Consider the following 18847-nt stretch of genomic DNA (forward strand, 5'->3'; position numbering starts at 1 on the left):
AACGGACACGTCACCTCCGTCCCATTGAGTTCAGGGGACGGACATGGACGTTCAGGCGTCAGCCGTGAAGATTGAAACAGGCAGCGTCTTTCAAACTCGGGACAGAGGCCATGGTGACGAGCCGTTTGGGTGGTGACCCGGTGCAGCGTGGTCTCAGGGACGCTGGCAGTTCTGGGGCCAGGGTCAGAGCGCCATCCTGGGGAGCCTGTGATACGAGGATGCGCGGCGGGGAGCCGGGCGGGGAGCCGGCCCCGCTCGGGCAGCGCTGTTGTTCTCTCGTGTAGGTGAGACTGGCCGGCCTCCAGCCTCCTGTCAGCCTCTCGTGACCTCCAAATAAAAGTTTGAGACAAAAAAAAAAAAAAAAGAAAGCAAACACCCAAAGTACCCAGGGAACAGGGAATAGGGGCATGGTCACCTTTTAAAGGCTCACTGAGAAGGTGACATTTGCATAAAGACTTGAAGGAGGTGAAGGGACTGACTGAGTGCTAAACTAAGAGCACGCCAGCGGGGAAGAAGAGCTAGGCAGAGGGCGTAGCCAGATGCCGGGCTTGATGTTGGAAGAACAACCAGGAGGCCGGTCTGGCTCGAGGGGGACAGGACGTGGGAGCTGAGGCCCCACAGGATGGTGGGAGCTGAGGCTGCAGGAGAAGACAACGCAAGAAGAGTATCAGCAAATCACATCAGGCCTTGCAGGCCACAGGGAAGATTTTGGCTTTTACTCCAAATGAGGGGGAAGCCACGAGAGGGTTCCAAGCAGAGAAGGCACACTGCCTAGCCTATGTCATCCAGGATGTGTGTGAGTGCCCTGTAAAGATCAAACTCTGTGCGTGTTGCATACTTGCACACGTGTGGGCACACAGAAGCAGGAAGCTGGGAGACCGCAGAGAGGCAGGCGCAATAATCCAGATGAGAGTTCCCCATGGCTCCATCCAGGGAACTGTCCTTGCGGATGATGGGGAGCACTGAGGTACTGATGCATCTCCCAGGGTGAGTTGACAGGACTGGCTGGTGGCTTGGATTCAGGCTATGAGGAGTCAAGATGACTCCAAGTTTATGGCTGGAGCCGCCACTCTCCTCAGGTGTGGGCGGCAGAGGAGGGCAGGTCTGGAGCGGGAGGGATGGCAAGGAGATTGGTTTGGCATAGCAGAGTTGAGATTCACCGTGTAGGTGAATTCATGTGGAAATCCAAGCCTGCAGCTTGGGACCCACCTCATAGGCGCTAGTGGTAAAAAGCCCACCAGCCAATACAGGAGACGGGAGAGACATAGTTTCGATCTCTGGGTTGGGAAGATCCCCTGGAGGAAGGCATGGCAACCCACTCCAGTATTCTTGCCTGGAGAATCCCATGACAGAGGAGCCTGGCGGGCTACAGTCCATTGGGTCGCAAAGAGTCGGACACGACTGCAGCGACTTAGGATGCACCTCATAGGTTGTCGTGAAGGTTCAGTGGGCTCCTGTCTGGAAGGCCCTGAAAACAGGGCCTGGCCTCCAGTGAGTGCCAGAGGAGGCTAACTGTATTTATTTTCCTGGAAAAGATCCCACTTTTAGCTCCAGCTCTGGCTCTCAGAACCCCCTCCTCCCATCCTTCTCAGAGATGAGGACAGATATTTGTCAAGTTGGCTGAGAAATTTCCCATCTCACCTGTAAAATGATGATAATCATCCACTTTCTCAAAAGATTATTGTGAGGAGCACATGAGAAGTAATGGACCTAATTGCCCAGCACACAGTAGGTGTCATAAAAGTCTCCTTCTTCCCTTCCCAGCCCCTGGTGGTGAGGGAGAAGAGAAGCAAAGTCAGTATCCATGTCAGCTGTTTATTGAAAGGCAGGGGGAGGGGCGGGAGGGTGAAAGATGGGGAGAAGCAGTAAAGCCTGCCTGCTGGAGGAGGACTGAGGACCCTCCCAGGATGGCCTGCCCTAAAGCCCCCTACCCTCCCATACCCCAACTCCTTGAGACTGAGGGGGGATGGTAGAGGCATGAGCCTTGGGCCTCTTTCTCCAGCTGTCCTGGAGCTCCCCCTAGTGGTTGGGAACAGAGATGCTGCATTTGGCTGAGGAGATGGACCAGTGCCTTCAGAAGGCACATTTGTTGCAGTGTGAGGTCAAGACCTGTGGCTGATGGTTTCTAGGTGGGTGGGCTCTGAGGGGCAAAGACATTTCAGTTCTCCTGTCTTCTAGCTCTTAGAGACCATTTAAAAGCATGTCCAAAGTATCTTCTGAGCCACTTGGGACCATTAGGCATCAGCCAGTCTCTCTGGGAGACTAGACCCTGATATTGGGAAAGATTGACAGCAGGAGGAGAAGGGGACGAGGATGAGAGGTTGGATGGCATCACTGACTCAATGGATACAAGTTTGAGCCAGCTCTGGGAGAGGGTGAAGGACAGGGAAGCCTGGCGTGCTGCAGTCCCTGGAGTTGCAGAGTTGGACACGGCTGAGTGACTGAACAACCACAGCAAGTCTCTCTGGGCCAAACCTGTGCCACCCCTGGGGGGTCCCCTGAAGGCCAGGAAGGCGTAGCATCCTGCTCTAGCCGTACAACAAGATCTAGAGTCTAGAGATGTGGGTCCAAGTTCCTGCAAACTCAAGCAGGCAGACTGACAGCCTCTCTCAACCACCTTATCTGTAAACTGGGACTAGCTCAGGATGGGGTGGACTCAGGGGCTCTGGCAGCAAAATGCACAGAAATCATACTGTAGGGGGTCAATGTTTTCACACCATTCTGGTCCTAGTGAGAATCTTTGACTCATCCCAAGGCATCCTGGTACAGCTGACAGAGGGAGGGGTCATTGGGTAAGAAGGACCCTACTACCCCTCCCCCATCTTTGCCTATGGCAGGTAATACTTATATCCTGGGGAGAAAAAGAAAGTCATGGAACTCTAGAATCTGGTCCACATCGTTCACAGTACAGAGGCAGGAATCGATGGTCTGAAAGGGTAAGGGACTTGCCCAAGGTCATATAGAGGAAAGAGTGTGGATAGGGTGAGGGAGATGTTTTCTGTTTCTGAGTGGCCTTGTAGAGGAGGGATGGGTGGGCAGTTTTGTGGGGACTCAGGGAAGGCTGGCATCTTGGATGAGTTAGGGCCTCACCCCTGGGAAGGGACACAGAGATGTGAGGTCCAGACTTTCTGACTTGGGGTTGGGCCTTCTAGGGGCTTCCATGGAAGGGACCCCACTGAAAGGGATAAGTTAGGGATATGGTGGGAAGATGGGCTGTGGTGGGAAGGAGGAAGCCTCTAAACCCCAGGTCTGGCTCCTCCTCTGGCTGCATGGGCAACTCAAAAGTCCCGCTTGGGCTGGATGGTCTGCACAGAGGATTGCCCAAAGTGGCTGGTGGGTTGCGGGAACCAAGACTGGCCACTGGCATCACGGAAGATGGGGGACAGCTGCTGCTCCAGCTCATCCCCGAAGACCTCCACTTGGCTGTCGGCTTCAGTGTCCAAGGGTTCCGCCTTGGTGTCCTGGCCCAGCCAACCAGTCATGGCCCAGATCAGGCAGATGGCCAGCAGGGTTCCAGCTGCCCCGCAGAGCACTGTGCCTGCCAGGCGGCAGGTGACCAGGGCCTGGTTGTAGTCGGCTGCCCGCTGATCCAACACCAGGAACTCACCCTCTCCGATGCCCTCCAACTTGGGGGGCACTGCATAGCCAGTGATCAGGGCCGCCATACCCAGCAGCAGAAGCAGGGCACCAGAGGATAAGCTGATCTGGAGGGAGGCAGACAGATCGGGAGGTAGTCAGAGTCCGCTGGGGCCGCAGGCCAAGGGATCACCTTGGATCCCAACTGCACTTTAAGGTAACCCTTTAAGAGATGGGGTCATAGACACACCTACTAGGATCTGACAAGAGGCACAAACTGTCATGTTCTATTTGGAATCTGGAGGACTCTGGACTAATTTCCTTTGAAGCCCCCACCCAGCAGTGGATTTCTTCTGCCAGCCTTGATTCCTCCCCCATCATCCTTTGGGTCCCATCTTATCCCTCTGTCCCATCTACCCTCTACCTCTGTCCCTCTGTTGGGTTAACTTCTACACATCCCTCAGATCACAGGCATCTCAGACCTCATCTCTTCTAGTATACCCTTGGACAGGGTCAAGTGCCCTGCTCTGTACTCATGCAAACTCTGTGCCCATTTGTTCCTCAGTGCACTCACCTTGGTGCACACTTGGACATGTACTTTGGTTATTATGTATATGGTGTCTGCCCGCTATACCAGACTGAGAGCGGAGAAAGCCATGACGTCAGAGACAGTCTGTCTGGGCTCCCGAGGGGGCTTCTGTGCCTAACATGGTGCTCATACAGAGCAGTAGCTGAGGGAATGTTTGCAGAATGACTAAATGAACCATAACTAGGAGTTCCTCAAAGACAGGGGCCACATCGTCCTAAATTCTGTGTCCCCCAAAACCTAGCACACTGCTTGGCAATAAGGAGGTGCTCAAACACTTAAAATATATACTTTCTCCTGGAAGTCTTCCCTGATCACCCCAGGCACTGAGGGCATTTTCTGTCCTGGCATCCTATGTACACTGGGCCCGAGGTTGTGCATTCACTGTGCAGGTTGGCATCTCGCCTTCCCACTAGAGTGAAGCCTTTTGAAAGCAGAGAGGAGGGACCCTTTGTCTCAAACTTGGTACGGTATTTATCAAAGAGCACCGTAAATACCTGCTTCATGCCACCTCCGTACCTTTACCCACACGGTGCTCCCTAACTGACCCCTCTCCGTGGCTGCTAAGGACATCGACTGTTTGTTTCTCCCATGTCTTCCACTTCCCTGGCAACAGTCCCTCAACATATCACTGGGAAGCCACAGGAAGATCTAATGAGGTGAATCCTTCTTCCTACCAGTCAGCACATACCATCGCTCTGGCCATAGTCATTAGCTCAGGGCTTGGCAAGTGACCCAATCAGAGCTGATGCAAAACTTGCCAGTACTTCTACAAGTGAAAAGCATTGTTTCTTTTCTGAAGGAAATACAGGAGGAAATTCTGATTTCCTTCAGATGGTGTGGAATAAGAGACTGAGGGTCATCATGGAAGCAGCCATTTGGAGAACACGTGGGGGCTGCCTGATGCTAAGGGGCTGCAAGGGTATCACAGGGAGGCTGAAGGAAACCTTGAGTCTTCAGGGTGATGGTTTGAACTGCTGGATCGAACTTTGCCTGAAGACACTCAACCTCTGGTCTCTTCTATAAAATAAGTAATATTTCCCCTTTATTCTTGAAACTCATTTGAGTTGGCTTTCCTGTTGCCTGAACATGCAAGATTCTAACTTGCTACACAGTCCCTTTCCTTTCCATTCACTGGTCCCACCTCCTCCCTGAAACCACAGGACATCACGAGTTGCTCCTCTTCCCATCTTACCTTCCAGCACAGTGTGGGCCAAGACTGGTGAGGGCACAGTACGGGAGGCCCCTCAGGGTCATCGCTGAGGGTGGTACCTGCACAGTCCTCGTAGAAGAGGTGTAGATAGGAGCGGACCCCATACCATTTGCCATCTTCCACGTTAGGGCCTCGGCTGCAGCTGCAGGGACGGTCACAGCTCGGCATCCTGGGTCCCTGTGGGGTGGGCCAGGTGCAGTAGACAGAGGGAGGGGTCAGTGAGGGCTGCCCATGGAGACTCTCCAAGGACCCCTGAGAGGTCATGCTCCTTTTACCTCTCCACACATTTTAGGCACCTCACACTCAGCAGAGCCTGCCCTTCGGGAATTCTGGCTTGTCTTTCCCTGAGTATAGTGAGAATGAGCCAAGGCCGTGCATGTTTAGCCCATAGCCCGGCAATTTGTTGGTGGCAATAAATGTACATGTTAACTCTGGAGGTAGCCCAGGCTGGGACTGTGGGTTCTGGAGCCTGACTGGCTAGTTTGGAATCCAGGATCCACCACATCCTTGCTGTGTGACGTCCAACAAGTGTTTTCACCTCTCTGAGTCTCAGTTTCCTCAGCTGTAAAACAGAGCTGATCATACACCTGCTTCATACAGTCACTGTGTCCAGTGCCAAGAAATGATAGCTTCTGTGATTATCACTCTGATGTCTTTGTTGTTTCATCCTGAACGTCTCGAGTCCCATGTCTAGAGTGAGAGCTCCTCATCTCCATTTCTTCTCCAAATGTCTTCCCCTTAATTTCCTCGCCTTTCAAGGTATTCTGGGGGTTAACTGCCATGGCTGCCACTTGTCCCACAGGGTGGAGCTCCCCGAACTGCAAGGTCCTCAAAAATCCCTCCCCAGGGCTGCCCTTTCAGAAGGCAAAAATCTCTAAGTCCCAAGACATCTTGACTCCACAGAAGGTGACAATCGGAGGCCTTCAGGCTACAGGGTTGAGGTTCAAGATCAGATTTCTATAGACACCTTTCTAAGGACCTTGCTTCTCACAAGTGGAGACACTGAGGCCTAGGGAATGGAGGGTATCCTTAGGACTAAAAGCAAAGGGGCTGTGAGATGCTGGGAGGGACTGGGCTCCCCTCCACCCCATGATGGCTCAAAGGCCCTCTGAACACCTTCAAACAAAATGAAGTAATGTGCTCACACTGAAGGATAAAACAAATTTCTAGCCCCCTCTCATTTCTAAACTGTGGCCCTCAAATCCTTGTGTAGAGAGACTCACCAGCACACAAACAGATACCACAGTAACACACATACACACATACACCAGAGACATACACAGATAGATGCACACACACACCCCCCCCAACACAAACACACAAACACCACAGAGACATACAGACAGCCACGCGTAGACCACGTAGAGACACGCAGCACAAAGAGACACACCACACAAACCCATATACACAGACACATACAGCGCGTATTGGAGGTAATCCTATGGATCCACACCGGCACACAGGTGCGGCTTAAAAACTCGCCCATAAATCGCAGCTCTCCACAACTCTCACCCAAAGTGCACGAGGGGAACGGAAAAAGTGTAAAAGACATCGCCCCGCCCTCTCTTCCGCAATTGACAGACAATGGGGAAAGGGCAAGACCAAAAGCGAAAGACGGAGAAAGAAGACCGACCGAAGTCGGTGAAGAGAGCCGGCGGCGCGGGGGCGGGGGCGGGGGCGGGGGCAGGGGCAGGGGCGGGGCAGGGGCGGGGGGGCGGGGGCAGGGGCGGGGCAGGGGCGGGGGGGCGGGGGCAGGGGCGGGGCAGGGGCGGGGGGCAGGGGCGGGGGCGGGGTCGGGGGGGCAGGGGCGGGGGCGGGGGCGGGGCAGGGGCGGGGGCGGGGGCAGGGGCGGGACTCTACAGAAGGGTTGGCCAGAGCGGGGCCCGCCCAGGGGAGGAGGCCGGGGTGGGTGAGAAGACAACCACCACTGATGGATGGTCCTAGGGGAGGGGGCAGGGAGGGGCGCGGGGTTCGTCCGCCTGGGTTAGCTCCTCCCTTGCATCTCAATGTCCCTTTTCTCCAAACCCACACGATCACCTGATCCCACTGGCGTCGGAGCAGGAAGGTGACCTTGACGCTGCCCCCGCGCTCGTCGACCTGGCCCCTCCCTCTCCTTTTAGGGTTGCCAGGAGGCGGACAGGCGGTGTGGGGAAGGGAGGGAGAGGATGCTGAGGACCCCGGACCTAGGTTGCCATAGGAACCGCCAGGGAGCTGTCCTTAGGCAGGAAGCGGGAGGAGCTCCGGGAAGAGGAGGGGGCTCCTGGGTTCGGGGGATGGAGGCTGCGGCCAGGAGGTGAGCGATGACAGGCGCAAGGGCCAGAAGATGGATGGAGTCTCTCGCCTTAATGGGGTCTCAGTTCTCCTTCCCAGACCCCCAGACCCTCTCACTCCAGCATCCAATGTCTCTCTGGCCAGAAGGTGCCGGGGAGGGGGTGGTCCGAGGCCCAGGAAAGCAGGCCAACTCCCCCCGCCCCCTAACTCACACTGTTTCAGACCCGACCACAGGTTCCCTGGTCGAGATTAAGCGCATCCTTTTCCCTAGAGGGAAACTGAGGCAGAGAGGGGTGGGGATGAGTTTTCCGCAGAGAGGTGGGTGGGGTCTTGTCCTGGAGGCCTCCGCCCAGCCTATCGACCCTGAAGGGTCTCGGAGCGTGGGGGCTGGTGCGGGGTGGCTGGTGAGACCTCTGACCCCTGCTCCTTCCCTGGGACCCCACCTCCCAAAGCCCGAGGCACACCAGGGCTGGGGCACCGCCGTTCTGCCAGAGGAGGGACACGGCCAAACTGGGGATGCGGCAGGGATGGGGGGCTCTCCGGGTCTTGGGAGGAGGAGGGGCGGGGGTCGGGCCGCGCGTGGAGCGGGGCTGAGCTCACCTCTTGGTCCGCGGTCTCTGCTGAGCGCGAGCACAAGCAGAGCAGAAGCTGGTTGTGTTGGCGCCTGCGCCGCAGTCGGGGGGCGGGGGGTGACACGGGGGTGGCGGGGGCGCCAGCCCGCCCCGAGGGCTGGCTCTGCAGATTGCGGACCCCTGCAGGGCTGTGAGCCCCTCTCCCCTTCCAAGAAGTCCCTTCTCCCTCTGAGACCCCAGACCCCTCGCGGGGACCCCACCACCTCCCTGGACCCGACTCCCTCATGCAGTCCCTCAAACTCCTCCCCTGACTGCTCCATCAATCTCTCAGCCCTCTGACTGAAGACCCTTGACTCTGCTGAACCTTCACTTCCTCACTTGGAGAAAAGGAAATCAACCCTGAATATTCATTAGAAGGACTAATGCTGAAGCTGGAGCTCCAGTACTTTGGCCATCTGATGTGAGGAGCTGACTCTTTAGAAAAGACCCTGATGCTGGAAAGATTGAAGGCAGGAGAAGGGGACAAGAGAGGATGAGGTGGTTGGATGGCATCACCGGCTCAATGGACATGAGTTTGAGCAAACTCCAGGAGATGGTGAAGGACAGGGAAGCTTGGCACACTGCAGTCCATGCAAAGAGCTGGACACCACTGAGCAACTGAACACCATCATTTCCTCACTGCATCCTCGGTTCCCTCTGGGCCTCCATCTCCCTCAGGGACCCCTCACTCCCTCCTCTCCTGGCCACAGCCCCATCCTCTTCACAGACTGCCTGCTCTCTCTTCCAGCCCCCACCCGTGGTTGAGCCCCACCTTTCTCCCCCTGGGTTCCTACTAAGAAGTGCCCTCCTGCTTGCATCAGAATCCCCTTGTCTGACTAAACTCCTCACCCTCTCACCGAGTCCCCCATCTTTTGTCCATTCTCTCCCTCTGTGAGTCCCTACCCCTTGCTGAGGATGGGCGCCACTTAGCTTCAGAAGGGAGCTGGTGTGGGAGAGGAGGTGTTGGGGGAGACAAGTCCTTTCTCTTCTGGAAGGATCCTCCCTTGCTCTCTCTCCCAGCATACCCCTAGCTCCATCCTGGGGAGTGTGTGTCTTCCCGCCCATCTCCCTGGAGAGCCAGCCCTTGCCAGGCAGCCTCATTCCTTGTCATGTGTCCACCCACAGCCTGGGCTTTGTCCCACTTTTACTGTATGGTCTTGGCAAAGTCACCACGCCTCTCCAAGCTTCTTCAGGCACCATTGCACACATGTGCTTTCATGCCCTGAGTGTCCAGTCTGTCTTTCCTTGGGTTGGAAGTGGGGGACACAGGGATGCATGAACTCTGCAAAGTGAAGACACTTCCTCTTCACTCACTATTGTATCCCCGAGCCTCACATGGCACTTGGCATTGAACTGGGAGCTCAGTAGACACGTATTGAACACAGACTAATAGTAGCAAATATACGATGCTCCGGGAGTGCAAAGGGTTTCTTTAAGTGCTTTGTATGCCCTGCTTACACACTTTTAATTGCATAGGTGTGTGTGAGAGAGAGAGAGAGGAAGAGGAATTCCTGGAAGTCAAGACTGAAGCCCTCCTCTGTGACAGGAGATGAAGCTGGAGAGGCAGGCAGACCTGAGATCCTTCAAGGCCTCACAAGCCAAGGTAAGGAATTTGGCTTTCAACCCAAGAGTAGTAGGGAGCCATGGAAAGGTTGTAAAGAGGCAAGGGATGTGCTCTGATCTGCACTCTGAAAAGATCTGTCTGGCTGCCAATCCCTTGGAAGAACAGGATAGAAAGCTCAAGCATGGTAACAAGTCAGTCAGTCAGTTCAGTCGCTCAGTTGTGTCCGACTCTTTGTGACCCCATGAATCGCAGCACGCCAGGCCTCTCTGTCCATCACCAACCCCCGGAGTTCACTCAGACTCACATCCATCGAGTCAGTGATGCCATCCAGCCATCTCATCCTCTGTCATCCCCTTCTGCCCCCAATCCTTCCCAGCATCATGGTCTTTTCCAATGAGTCAACTCTTCGCATGAAGTGGCCAAAGTATTGGAGTTTCAGTGCCAGCATCAGTCTTTCCAATGAATATTAAGTACTGATCTCCTTTAGGATGGACTGGTTGGATCTCCTTGTAGTCCAAAGGACTCTCAAGAGTCTTCTCCAACACCACAGTTCAAAAGCATCAATTCTTCGGCGCTCTGCCTTCTTCACAGTCCAACTCTCACATCCATACATGACCACTGGAAAAACCAAAGCCTTGACTAGACGGACCTTTGCTGGCAAAGTAATATCTCTGCTTTTTAATATGCTATCTAGGTTGGTCATAACTATCCTTCTAAGGAGTAAGCGTCTTTTAATTTCATGGCTGCAGTCACCATCTGCAATGATTTTGGAGCCCCCAAAAATAAAGTCTGACACTGTTTCCACTGTTTCCCCATCTATTTGTCATGAAGTGATGGGACCAGATGCCATGATCTTAGTTATCTGAATGTTGAGCTTTAAGCCAACTTTTTCACTCTCCTCTTTCACTTTCATTAAGAGGCTTTTTAGTTCCTCTTCACTTTCTACCATAAGGGTGTTGTCATCTGCATATCTGAGGTTATTGCTATTTCTCCCAGCAATCTTGATTCCAGCTTGTGTTTCTTCCAGCCCAGCGTTTCTCATGATGTACTCTGCATAGAAGTTAAATAAGCAGGGTGACAGTATACAACCTTGATGTACTCCTTTTCCTATTTGAAACCAGTCTGTTGTTCCATGTCTAGTTCTAACTGTTGCTTCCTGACCTGCATATAAGTTTCCCAAGAGGTGGTCTGGTATTCCCATCTCTTTCAGAATTTTCCACAGTTTATTATGATCCACACAGTCAAAGGCTTTGGCATAGTCAATAAAGCAGAAATAGATGTTTTTCTGGAACTTTCTTGCTTTTTCCATGATCCAGTGGATGTTGGCAATTTGATCTCTGGTTCCTACGCTTTTTCTAAAACCAGCTTGAACATCTGGAAGTTCACGATTCATTTATTACTGAAGCCTGGCTTGGAGGATTTTGAGTATTACTTTACTAGTGTGTGAGATGAGTGCAATTGTGCAGTAGTTTGAGCATTCTTTGGAATTGCCTTTCTTTGGAATTGGAATGAAAACTGACCTTTTCCAGTCCTGTTGCCACTGCTGAGTTTTCCGAAGTTGCTGGCATATTGAGTGCGGCACTTTCACAGCATCATCTTTCAGGATTTGGAATAGCTCAGCTGGAATTCCATCACCTCCACTAGCTTTGTTCGTAGTGATGCTTTCTAAGGCCCACTTGACTTCACGTTCCAGGATGTCTGGCTCTGGGTGAGTGATCACACCGTAGTGATTATCTTGGTCGTGAAGATCTTTTTTGTACAGTTCTTCTGTGTACAAAGGAGAACAAAGGAGGCTCCACATTAGAGATGATGTCTCCTTGCACAGAAATCAATGGATTCAGAGATGTTGGGGGTAAAATGAAGTGCCGGAATAGCAAAAGATTGGAAACAGGTCTTCCCTGGTGGTACAGTGGATAGGAATCCACCTGCCAGTTCAGGGGACACGGGTTCGCTCCCTGGTCTAGAAAGATGCCACGTGCCACAGAGCAACTAAGCCTATGCACCAGAACTACAGAGCCGCTGCTCTAGAGCCTGTGAGCTGCAGCTACTGAACCCACATGCTGCAACTACTGAAGCCCAGGTGCCTAGAGCCCGTTCTCTGCCGCAAAAGAAGCCACTGCAATGAGAAATTTGTGCACCGCAACCAAGAGTAGCCTCCACTCACCACAACTAGAGAAAGCCCTGGCACAGCAATGAAGACCCAGTGCAACCAAAAACAACTAACTAAAAAAAAAAAAAAAAAAAGATTGGAAATAACCTGCAGCAGTTTTAAAACATGGCTGCAAATTCCTTAGTGCTTCTCCTACAATGAGGTGGGATATAGGTACCCTCTCTTTGTATCCTGGGTGAGTCAACGACTGCTTCAACCAACAGAATATGGTGGAAGTGATGCTCTGAATTTCGTGGCCAGGACATGAAAGGACAGGCACTTCCCCTAGAACTCCAGTTTTTGGAGACGTGAGGTACCATGCAAGAAGTCCGCTGCCCTGAGGCTACCATGCTGTGAGAAAGCCAGAATCATATGGAGAGCCCACAGTAATCACCATCCCACCTGAGCTTGGTCTGTGAGTCATCCCTGTTCAAGCATCAGACAAGTGAACAAATGCCAGATGATTCCTGTCTGCAGTGGTCTGAATCAGCTTCGGCTCCGATGATGTGAGAGAGGGGATGGATGGATGGGATTGGGGAGTCAATGGGAAGGGATGAGGTCACATGTTTAGGTAGGTGGTTTGGCATTGAGCCAGCAGAATAGGCAGGAGTCAGTGTCTTCTGAGACCCAGGGAAGGAGAGAATGAAGGCCACCGAGAAGAGGGACATGGTGTTCATGAGTTGAACTCTGGAGTCAAACAGAGCCAGTCTTGAATCCCCAGTTCTACCACTCTCTGCTTACGTGATTTCAACGCTCTGAGCCTTAGTTTCCCTAACTGAGATAAAATCGAGACGATATTAACGATTACCTCTCAAAAGGGTTATAAGAGTGAAAATGAAATGTGTATAGATAACGCTTAGCAAAGCACCTGGAACAGAATAAGAACTCAATATATTATGGTCATTACTACCATTTTTATTGTTTGTGGGTGAGGAGGGAAGGAAGCTGAGTGACAAGAAACGTGATAAATTGAATGTTCTTTAGGAAAACAAGAGGTGTTATCAATTAAGAAACTGAGGGCTGATAGCTCCAGGGTGGAGCATCTGACTGCAGAGAGAAAAAGGTTTTAGTACCCTCCCTTTGAAACACCATTTCAAAGGGTGGTAAAGCAGACACAAAGGCCACATATTTTATGATTCCATCTATATGAAATACCCAGGCTCAGAAAATCCATAGAGACAGAGAGCAGATTAATGGTTCCTAGGGGCTAGGATAAGGGAGGAATGGGAAGTGACTGCTTGGTGGATTTCCTTTTGGGGTGATGAAGATATTCCAGAACTAGATAGTGGTGATGATTGTATAGCATTATGAATATACCAAATGTTGCTAATGATACACTTCATGTTGTATATATTTTACCATTTTTTTAAATGGCGGTAAAGATTTAGACACTCAGTGATGATAATGATGGTGATGGATACCACATATTAAGCATTTACTATGTGCCAGGAAATTTTACTTTTCAATAACCTTATGAGATAGGAGCTATGATAATTCCCATTTTATAGATGGTAAACCCTGGGTGTGGGAAGGTAAGTCTCTTGCCCAAAGTCTGCCACAATGTGGCAGAATCTGAATTTGCTCTGATGGTTTTATGGCTGTGATCTGTGGAGACAGCAGTCTGCATGGCTGTGACTTTCTTTGGCAATGTCAGAACTGGGAGAAAAGAAGGCTGCTGGTACCCCAGCTCCTGGGTTAGGGTTCCCTTGAATGGGTGGGGCAAAGGAGAGGGTGATGGGGGCTGCAGAGAGAAAGGGAGAGAGCAGATTCCGTGATGGACCTCATGACAGATCCTGGCTTCATGAAGAAGGCAGCCTAGGAGGGGAGCAGATGGACCTGGAGAAGATGCAAGTATTCCAGGCTGAAGAGCTCAGTGCAGTCCAAAAATAAGCGGATGGGAAGGAAGGGAGTCCAAGTCAGAATGTGGGACCCTGTAGTCAAAGATTTTAGATGTGAAAACTTATAAGAGATGAGAAGGTCCAGGTCAGCCCCATCCAGTAGAGTTTTCTGCAAAGACAGAAATGTTCTATATCTGTGCTGCCTATACCAGAGCTAACTGGCCATATTTGGCTATTAAGTATATGACATGTGGCTAGTGCAACTAAGGAAGCGAATTCCAAATTTTATATAATTTTAGTTACTCTAAAACTTAATTTAATTTGTTTTTGTTTTTAGGCCACTCTGTGAAACTTGGTTCCCTGACCACAGATGGAACCAGGGACTCCTGCAGTGGAAGTACAGAATCCTAACCACTGGATTGCCAGGGAATTCCCTCTAAATTTAATTTTAAACAGCCACAGGCGGTTAGTGGCCACCATATTGGACAACCAAGTGTCAGTGGTATAAATCTTGCTGCTAGGGCCTTACCTCCGGCACAACTACTGCTATCTCAGACCCCCATCACCCATTCCCATCCACCCAGTGCTCTTGCTCTACCCCTAGTGGGCTCTTCTCTGCATTGCAGCCATGATGATCGTTTAAACTGTGGGTCAGATTCTCTCATTCCCCTGCTCAAAACCCTCCAGAGCATCTCATCTTACTCAGGGTAAAAGGAAAAGACTGGTGGGTTAAAGATGGCCACAAGCTCTTTGTCACTTTGTTCCTCCTCATCTGAGCTGGCCCGGCGTCCACTTTAACCAATAGAATGGGATGAAGGTAATGCTCTGGACCTGGCTTTCAAGGGGAACAGCTTCCTTTTCAACCCCCTTGTGGAATACTCACTTGTGAAATTCTCCCTCTTGGATCCCAGTCCCATGCAGAAGAAATCCAAGCTGCATGAAGAAGCCACCTGTAGATGCCGCGTTTGATAGCCCCAGCCAAACTTCCAGCTTACAGCTAGCACCAACTACTGTATTAGACAGCATCATGTGGGTGAGTCATTTTGGATGTTCCAGCCTGCTTGAGCCCCCAGATGACAACACATGAGCAGAAGAACCATCCTACTGAATTCCGTAAACACACAGAATCTTGAAAGATAACAAAACAATGTTGTTTTCAGGTATAAGCAGTGCAATAGTTTGCTTATGCAGCAGTAGATACTGCAAACCAGTCCTTACTGTGGCCTCTAATTGCCTCCCCCCCACCTTTTTTGAGCTCCAAGATCACTGCAGATGGTGACTGCAGCCATGAAATTAAAAGATGCTTGCTCCTTGGAAGAAAAGCTATGACCAACCTAGACAGCATATTAAAAAGCAGAGGCATTACTTTGCCAACAAAGGTCCATCTAGTCAAAGCTATAGTTTTTCCAGTAGTCATGTGTGGATGTGAGAGTTGGACTATAAAGAAAGCTGAGTGCTGAAGAATTGATGCTTTTGAACTGTGGTGTTGGAGAAGACTCTTGAGAGTCCTTTGGACTGCAAGGAGATCCAACCAGTCCATCCTAAAGGAAATCAGTCCTGAATATTCATTGGAAGGACTGATGTTGAAGATGAAACTCTAATACTTTGTCTAGATGCGAAGAACTGACTCATTGGAAAAGACCCTGAAGCTGGGAAAGATTGAGGGCAGGAGAAGGGGACAACAGAGGATGAGATGGCTGGATGGCATCACCGACTCAATGGACATGGGTTTGGGTAGAGTGTGGGAGTTGGTGATGGACAGGGAGGCCTGGCATGCTGCAGTTCATGGGGTTGCAAAGAGTCGGACACAGATGAGCAACTGAGCTGAACCCCAACCTTACTTCCATCTTTGATCTCATCTCTTCCATTCCCTCACTCACTGGGCTCCAGCCACACTGGCCTCCTTGTTCTTCCTTGAATGAATCCAGCACCCTGGGCAAACTCCTACCTCAAGGCTTCAGAGACTTTGCACCTGTTTGCTTCTGTGTCTTTCTTTATTTTCTCTAGCTATCTGCATAGCTAGTTTCTGGCTTTATTCAGAGCTCTGCTCATATGTAATCTTATCAAAGAAGTTTTATTGGATCACTGTGATAGAGACATATACTACTCACCAAACTTTCATGTGCTTCACCCTTGAGGTTAGACAAAGCCATGGGATTTGTTCTGGCCAGTAAGCTACAAACAGAGTGATGCGTGTCACTTCTGGGCCAAAGCATTTGTCTGGTTGTTATTAATATAACAAACCAACTCAAAACTTAGTAACTTAAAACAGCAATGATCGTTATTTTGCTCACAAATCTGCAACTGGCAGGCCTCAGTGAGAAAGTTTGAGCCTGTTCAACTTAGCATCAGCTGTGGTGGCTTGACTGGAGGCTGGGAAGAGCCAGTTCCAAGATGGCTTGCTAACATGGCCAGCAAGTAGTTGGTAAAGGCTCTCAAGTGGGAGCTCAGCTGGGGCTGAGGGCCAAGGGCCTCAGTTCTTCTCCATGCAGAACTCTCCACAGTTTCTCGAGCTTCCTCACAGCCTGGTGACTGGATCCCCAAAATGAGAATTCCAGGAAAGAAGAGATGAAAGTTGCAAGTTCCTCAAGACTAGAGTCTAGAAAGTGGCCCAGTGTCACTTCGACTCTAGTCTGTTGGTCACAGAAGCCAGATTCAAGAGGAGACACTCAGCAGGAGAAATGTTAAATTATGTGGGGGTTGTGTAGCTTCTCATAGCAAATCTTCCACTGACTCAAAAAGGCTTTTTTTCATTCTGAGTTTGTATCCAGGTCTCCAAAGAGATTCCTTGGTCTTAGACTTTTTTTTGAGGAGAAAAAGCAGAACATGAGATTCATTTAGTTAACAGGAAACCCTGAAAACAACCGAGGGTGAGAAACTGGGTTGCTTAGAAACCTCTGAGGATGGGGGAGAGGGTTGGCGTCCATTGCTAGGCAACCTGGAAGAAGTTAGACATGCAGGTTTCGTAGGTTCCTGGAATGCCAGGCTGGATGCTCTCCTAAAGACGTCTAGTCTGACCACCTAACTGTACAGATGGGGAAACTAAGGCCTCAGACGGCAAGGTGATTAGCCCAAAGTCCCTCCAATTTCTCAAGAAAAGTAAAGACAAATGGCATGGGAGGGCATTGTCACTGGATAGAGCTGGTAGCTGAAAAAGTCTATAAATCAGTAATGACATCAACCACAAACAGCCCTGAAGGCCAGGCCAAGAAATCTAGACTTTATCCTGTAGGTGATAGGTAGTCACGACAGTTTTCGACAGTGGTCAGATTTGTGTGTTCAGAAGATCCTTGGGATGCAATCTGGAGACCCAGGATAAAGTCTAAATGCCTTCAGGGCCCTTGATGTTCTTGCCAGTCTATCTCCTTTCTCCCCACCATTCCCTCCAGCCACAACCAACTTCCTTCCATGTCAGCCTCTCTCTTTAAAAAAAAAAAAAATTATTTATTTTTAGCTGTGCTGGGTCTTTGTTGTTGTGCCAGAACTTTCTCTAGTTGCTTCGAGCGGAGATTGCTGTCTAGTTGCGGTGTGCAGGCTTCTCATTGTGGCGGCTTCTCTTGTCGCAGAACATGGGCTCTAGGGTGCTTGGGCTTCAGTAGTTGCTGTGCACAGGCTCAGTAGTTGTGGTGCATGGGTTTAGTTGCCCCTCAGCATGTGAGATCTTCCAGGATCAGAGATCAAACCCGTATCCCCCTGCATTGGCAGGTGGATTCTTCACCACTGAACCAACAGGGAAGTCCCATATCAGCCTTTCTTGCCAAGTCTTCCCTCTTGAATTTACTGGTGTCTAGAAAGCTTTTTCCTTCCCCTGCATCTGCCTCATCCTGCTCTTCTGACTTTAATTGGTGCATAACAAACTGTCCCCAAAATTAAATAGTACAAATATTAATAGCTGCCGTTTCATTTTGCTCATGGGCTCTGTGGTTCAGGAATTCAGACAGCGCAAGAAAGGGTGGGGGCTTCCCAGGTGACACAGTGGGTAAAGAATCCACCTGCCAAGCAGGAGACATGGGTTTGATCCCTGGGCCGAGAAGATTCCCCTGGAGAAGGAAGTGGCAACCCATTCTAGTATTCTTGCCTGGGAAATACAGTGGGCAGAGGAGCCTGGCAAGCTAAAGTCCATGGGTCACAAAAGAGTTGGGCACAACTTAGCAACTAAATAACAGCAATAAGAGGGGATGGTTTTTCTCTGCTCTATGAACCTCGCCTGGGAAGACTTGAGTGACTAGGGGCTGGAATCATCTGAAGTCTGCTTCATTCGTGTTTCTGGAGCCTCGACAGTGTCTGTATCACCTGGCACAACTGCACGTGGTCCCTCCATGTGTTTGGGGGCTTCTTCATCATGTGACAATCTCAGGGTTGTTGGACTTCTTACAGTAGTTCAGTGTGACCTAAGCTTGGAAACCTATAGCGTCATTCCTGCATCCCAGCAGTAACAAGCGGATCACACAGACCAGTCCAGATTCAAGGGGAAGGAAATTCGTGGGAGGGATGTCAAAGAACTTGTAGCCATGTCCTAAAATCACAACAAGCCACGGAGGTCTCAGTCACAGCTTACACATCGTCTCCTCAAGGAGGTGACCTAACCACACCCTGCTCCATGACTGGATTAAGGCCCTCCTCTGTGTCCCCCTAAACCCCACTGTCCATCTCCATCAATGCATTTCCATCCCTGTGTTTATTGGTCTTTCTGTTCCTCTGACCTGAGGGTTCAGTGAGGATGGATCATGTCTGTTTTTTCACCTTTGTACACCCAGCTGCTAGCAGAGTGTGGCAAAGCAGGATGTTAATAAATGTTTGTTGCTTGGGTAAGCAAATGAGTGATTCAATGATCTAAGGCATGGAGCCCAATGCAGAAGCCATTCCTTCCTTATCAAGTTTACACACTAGTTGGAGAGATACATACAAAATAAAAACTGTACGTGATAAATGCCAGATAGCTATAAATGCTATTATGAAAAATGAAGCAAAGTAAGGAGCTAGCATCAGGGGGAGGGTAATACTTTATATGAACTGTCAGGGAAGACCACTCTGAGTTA

General features: G+C 50.7%; 1 protein-coding gene and 1 long non-coding RNA gene across 4 annotated transcripts; one reads left to right on the plus strand and one right to left on the minus strand.

Annotated features, from left to right (window-relative positions):
• Positions 1–1794: 1794 nt before the first annotated feature.
• Positions 1795–8308, minus strand: NRSN2 (neurensin 2). Of its 3 annotated transcripts, none has more exons than XM_069546880.1 (3): positions 8247–8308; positions 5358–5552; positions 1795–3704 (listed from the first exon to the last, which is right to left on the minus strand). In XM_069546880.1, exons 2-3 carry the CDS (start codon positions 5541–5543, stop codon positions 3279–3281), a joined length of 612 nt encoding a protein of 203 aa, XP_069402981.1. In that variant the 5' UTR covers positions 5544–5552; positions 8247–8308; the 3' UTR covers positions 1795–3278. The 3 variants fall into 3 exon arrangements, with proteins under 3 accessions (XP_069402981.1, XP_069402982.1, XP_069402983.1); XM_069546881.1 differs by lacking the exon at positions 8247–8308 and adding an exon at positions 6791–7036 and having other exon boundaries at positions 1801–3704; XM_069546882.1 differs by lacking the exon at positions 8247–8308 and adding an exon at positions 6795–6898 and having other exon boundaries at positions 1801–3704.
• A 1425-nt stretch (positions 8309–9733) lies between these two features.
• On the plus strand, positions 9734–18620 carry LOC138417131 (uncharacterized). The gene is made up of 2 exons (XR_011247996.1): positions 9734–9860; positions 14146–18620. It is a non-coding gene; the product is annotated as an uncharacterized lncRNA (long non-coding RNA).
• Positions 18621–18847: the final 227 nt, after the last annotated feature.

Source organism: Ovis canadensis, chromosome 13, assembly GCF_042477335.2.
Source record: "Ovis canadensis isolate MfBH-ARS-UI-01 breed Bighorn chromosome 13, ARS-UI_OviCan_v2, whole genome shotgun sequence".
Lineage (NCBI taxonomy): Eukaryota > Metazoa > Chordata > Mammalia > Artiodactyla > Bovidae > Ovis > Ovis canadensis.

Bases quoted from the DNA above. Each gene is read 5' to 3' on its own strand.
- NRSN2 (XM_069546880.1), bottom strand. From the start codon at position 5,543: ATGCCGAGCTGTGACCGTCCCTGCAGCTGCAGCCGAGGCCCTAACGTG. The intron at 3,705-5,357 runs GTAAGATGGGAA...GCCTCCCTCCAG, and splicing joins GGCCCACACTGTGCTGGAAG to ATCAGCTTATCCTCTGGTGC.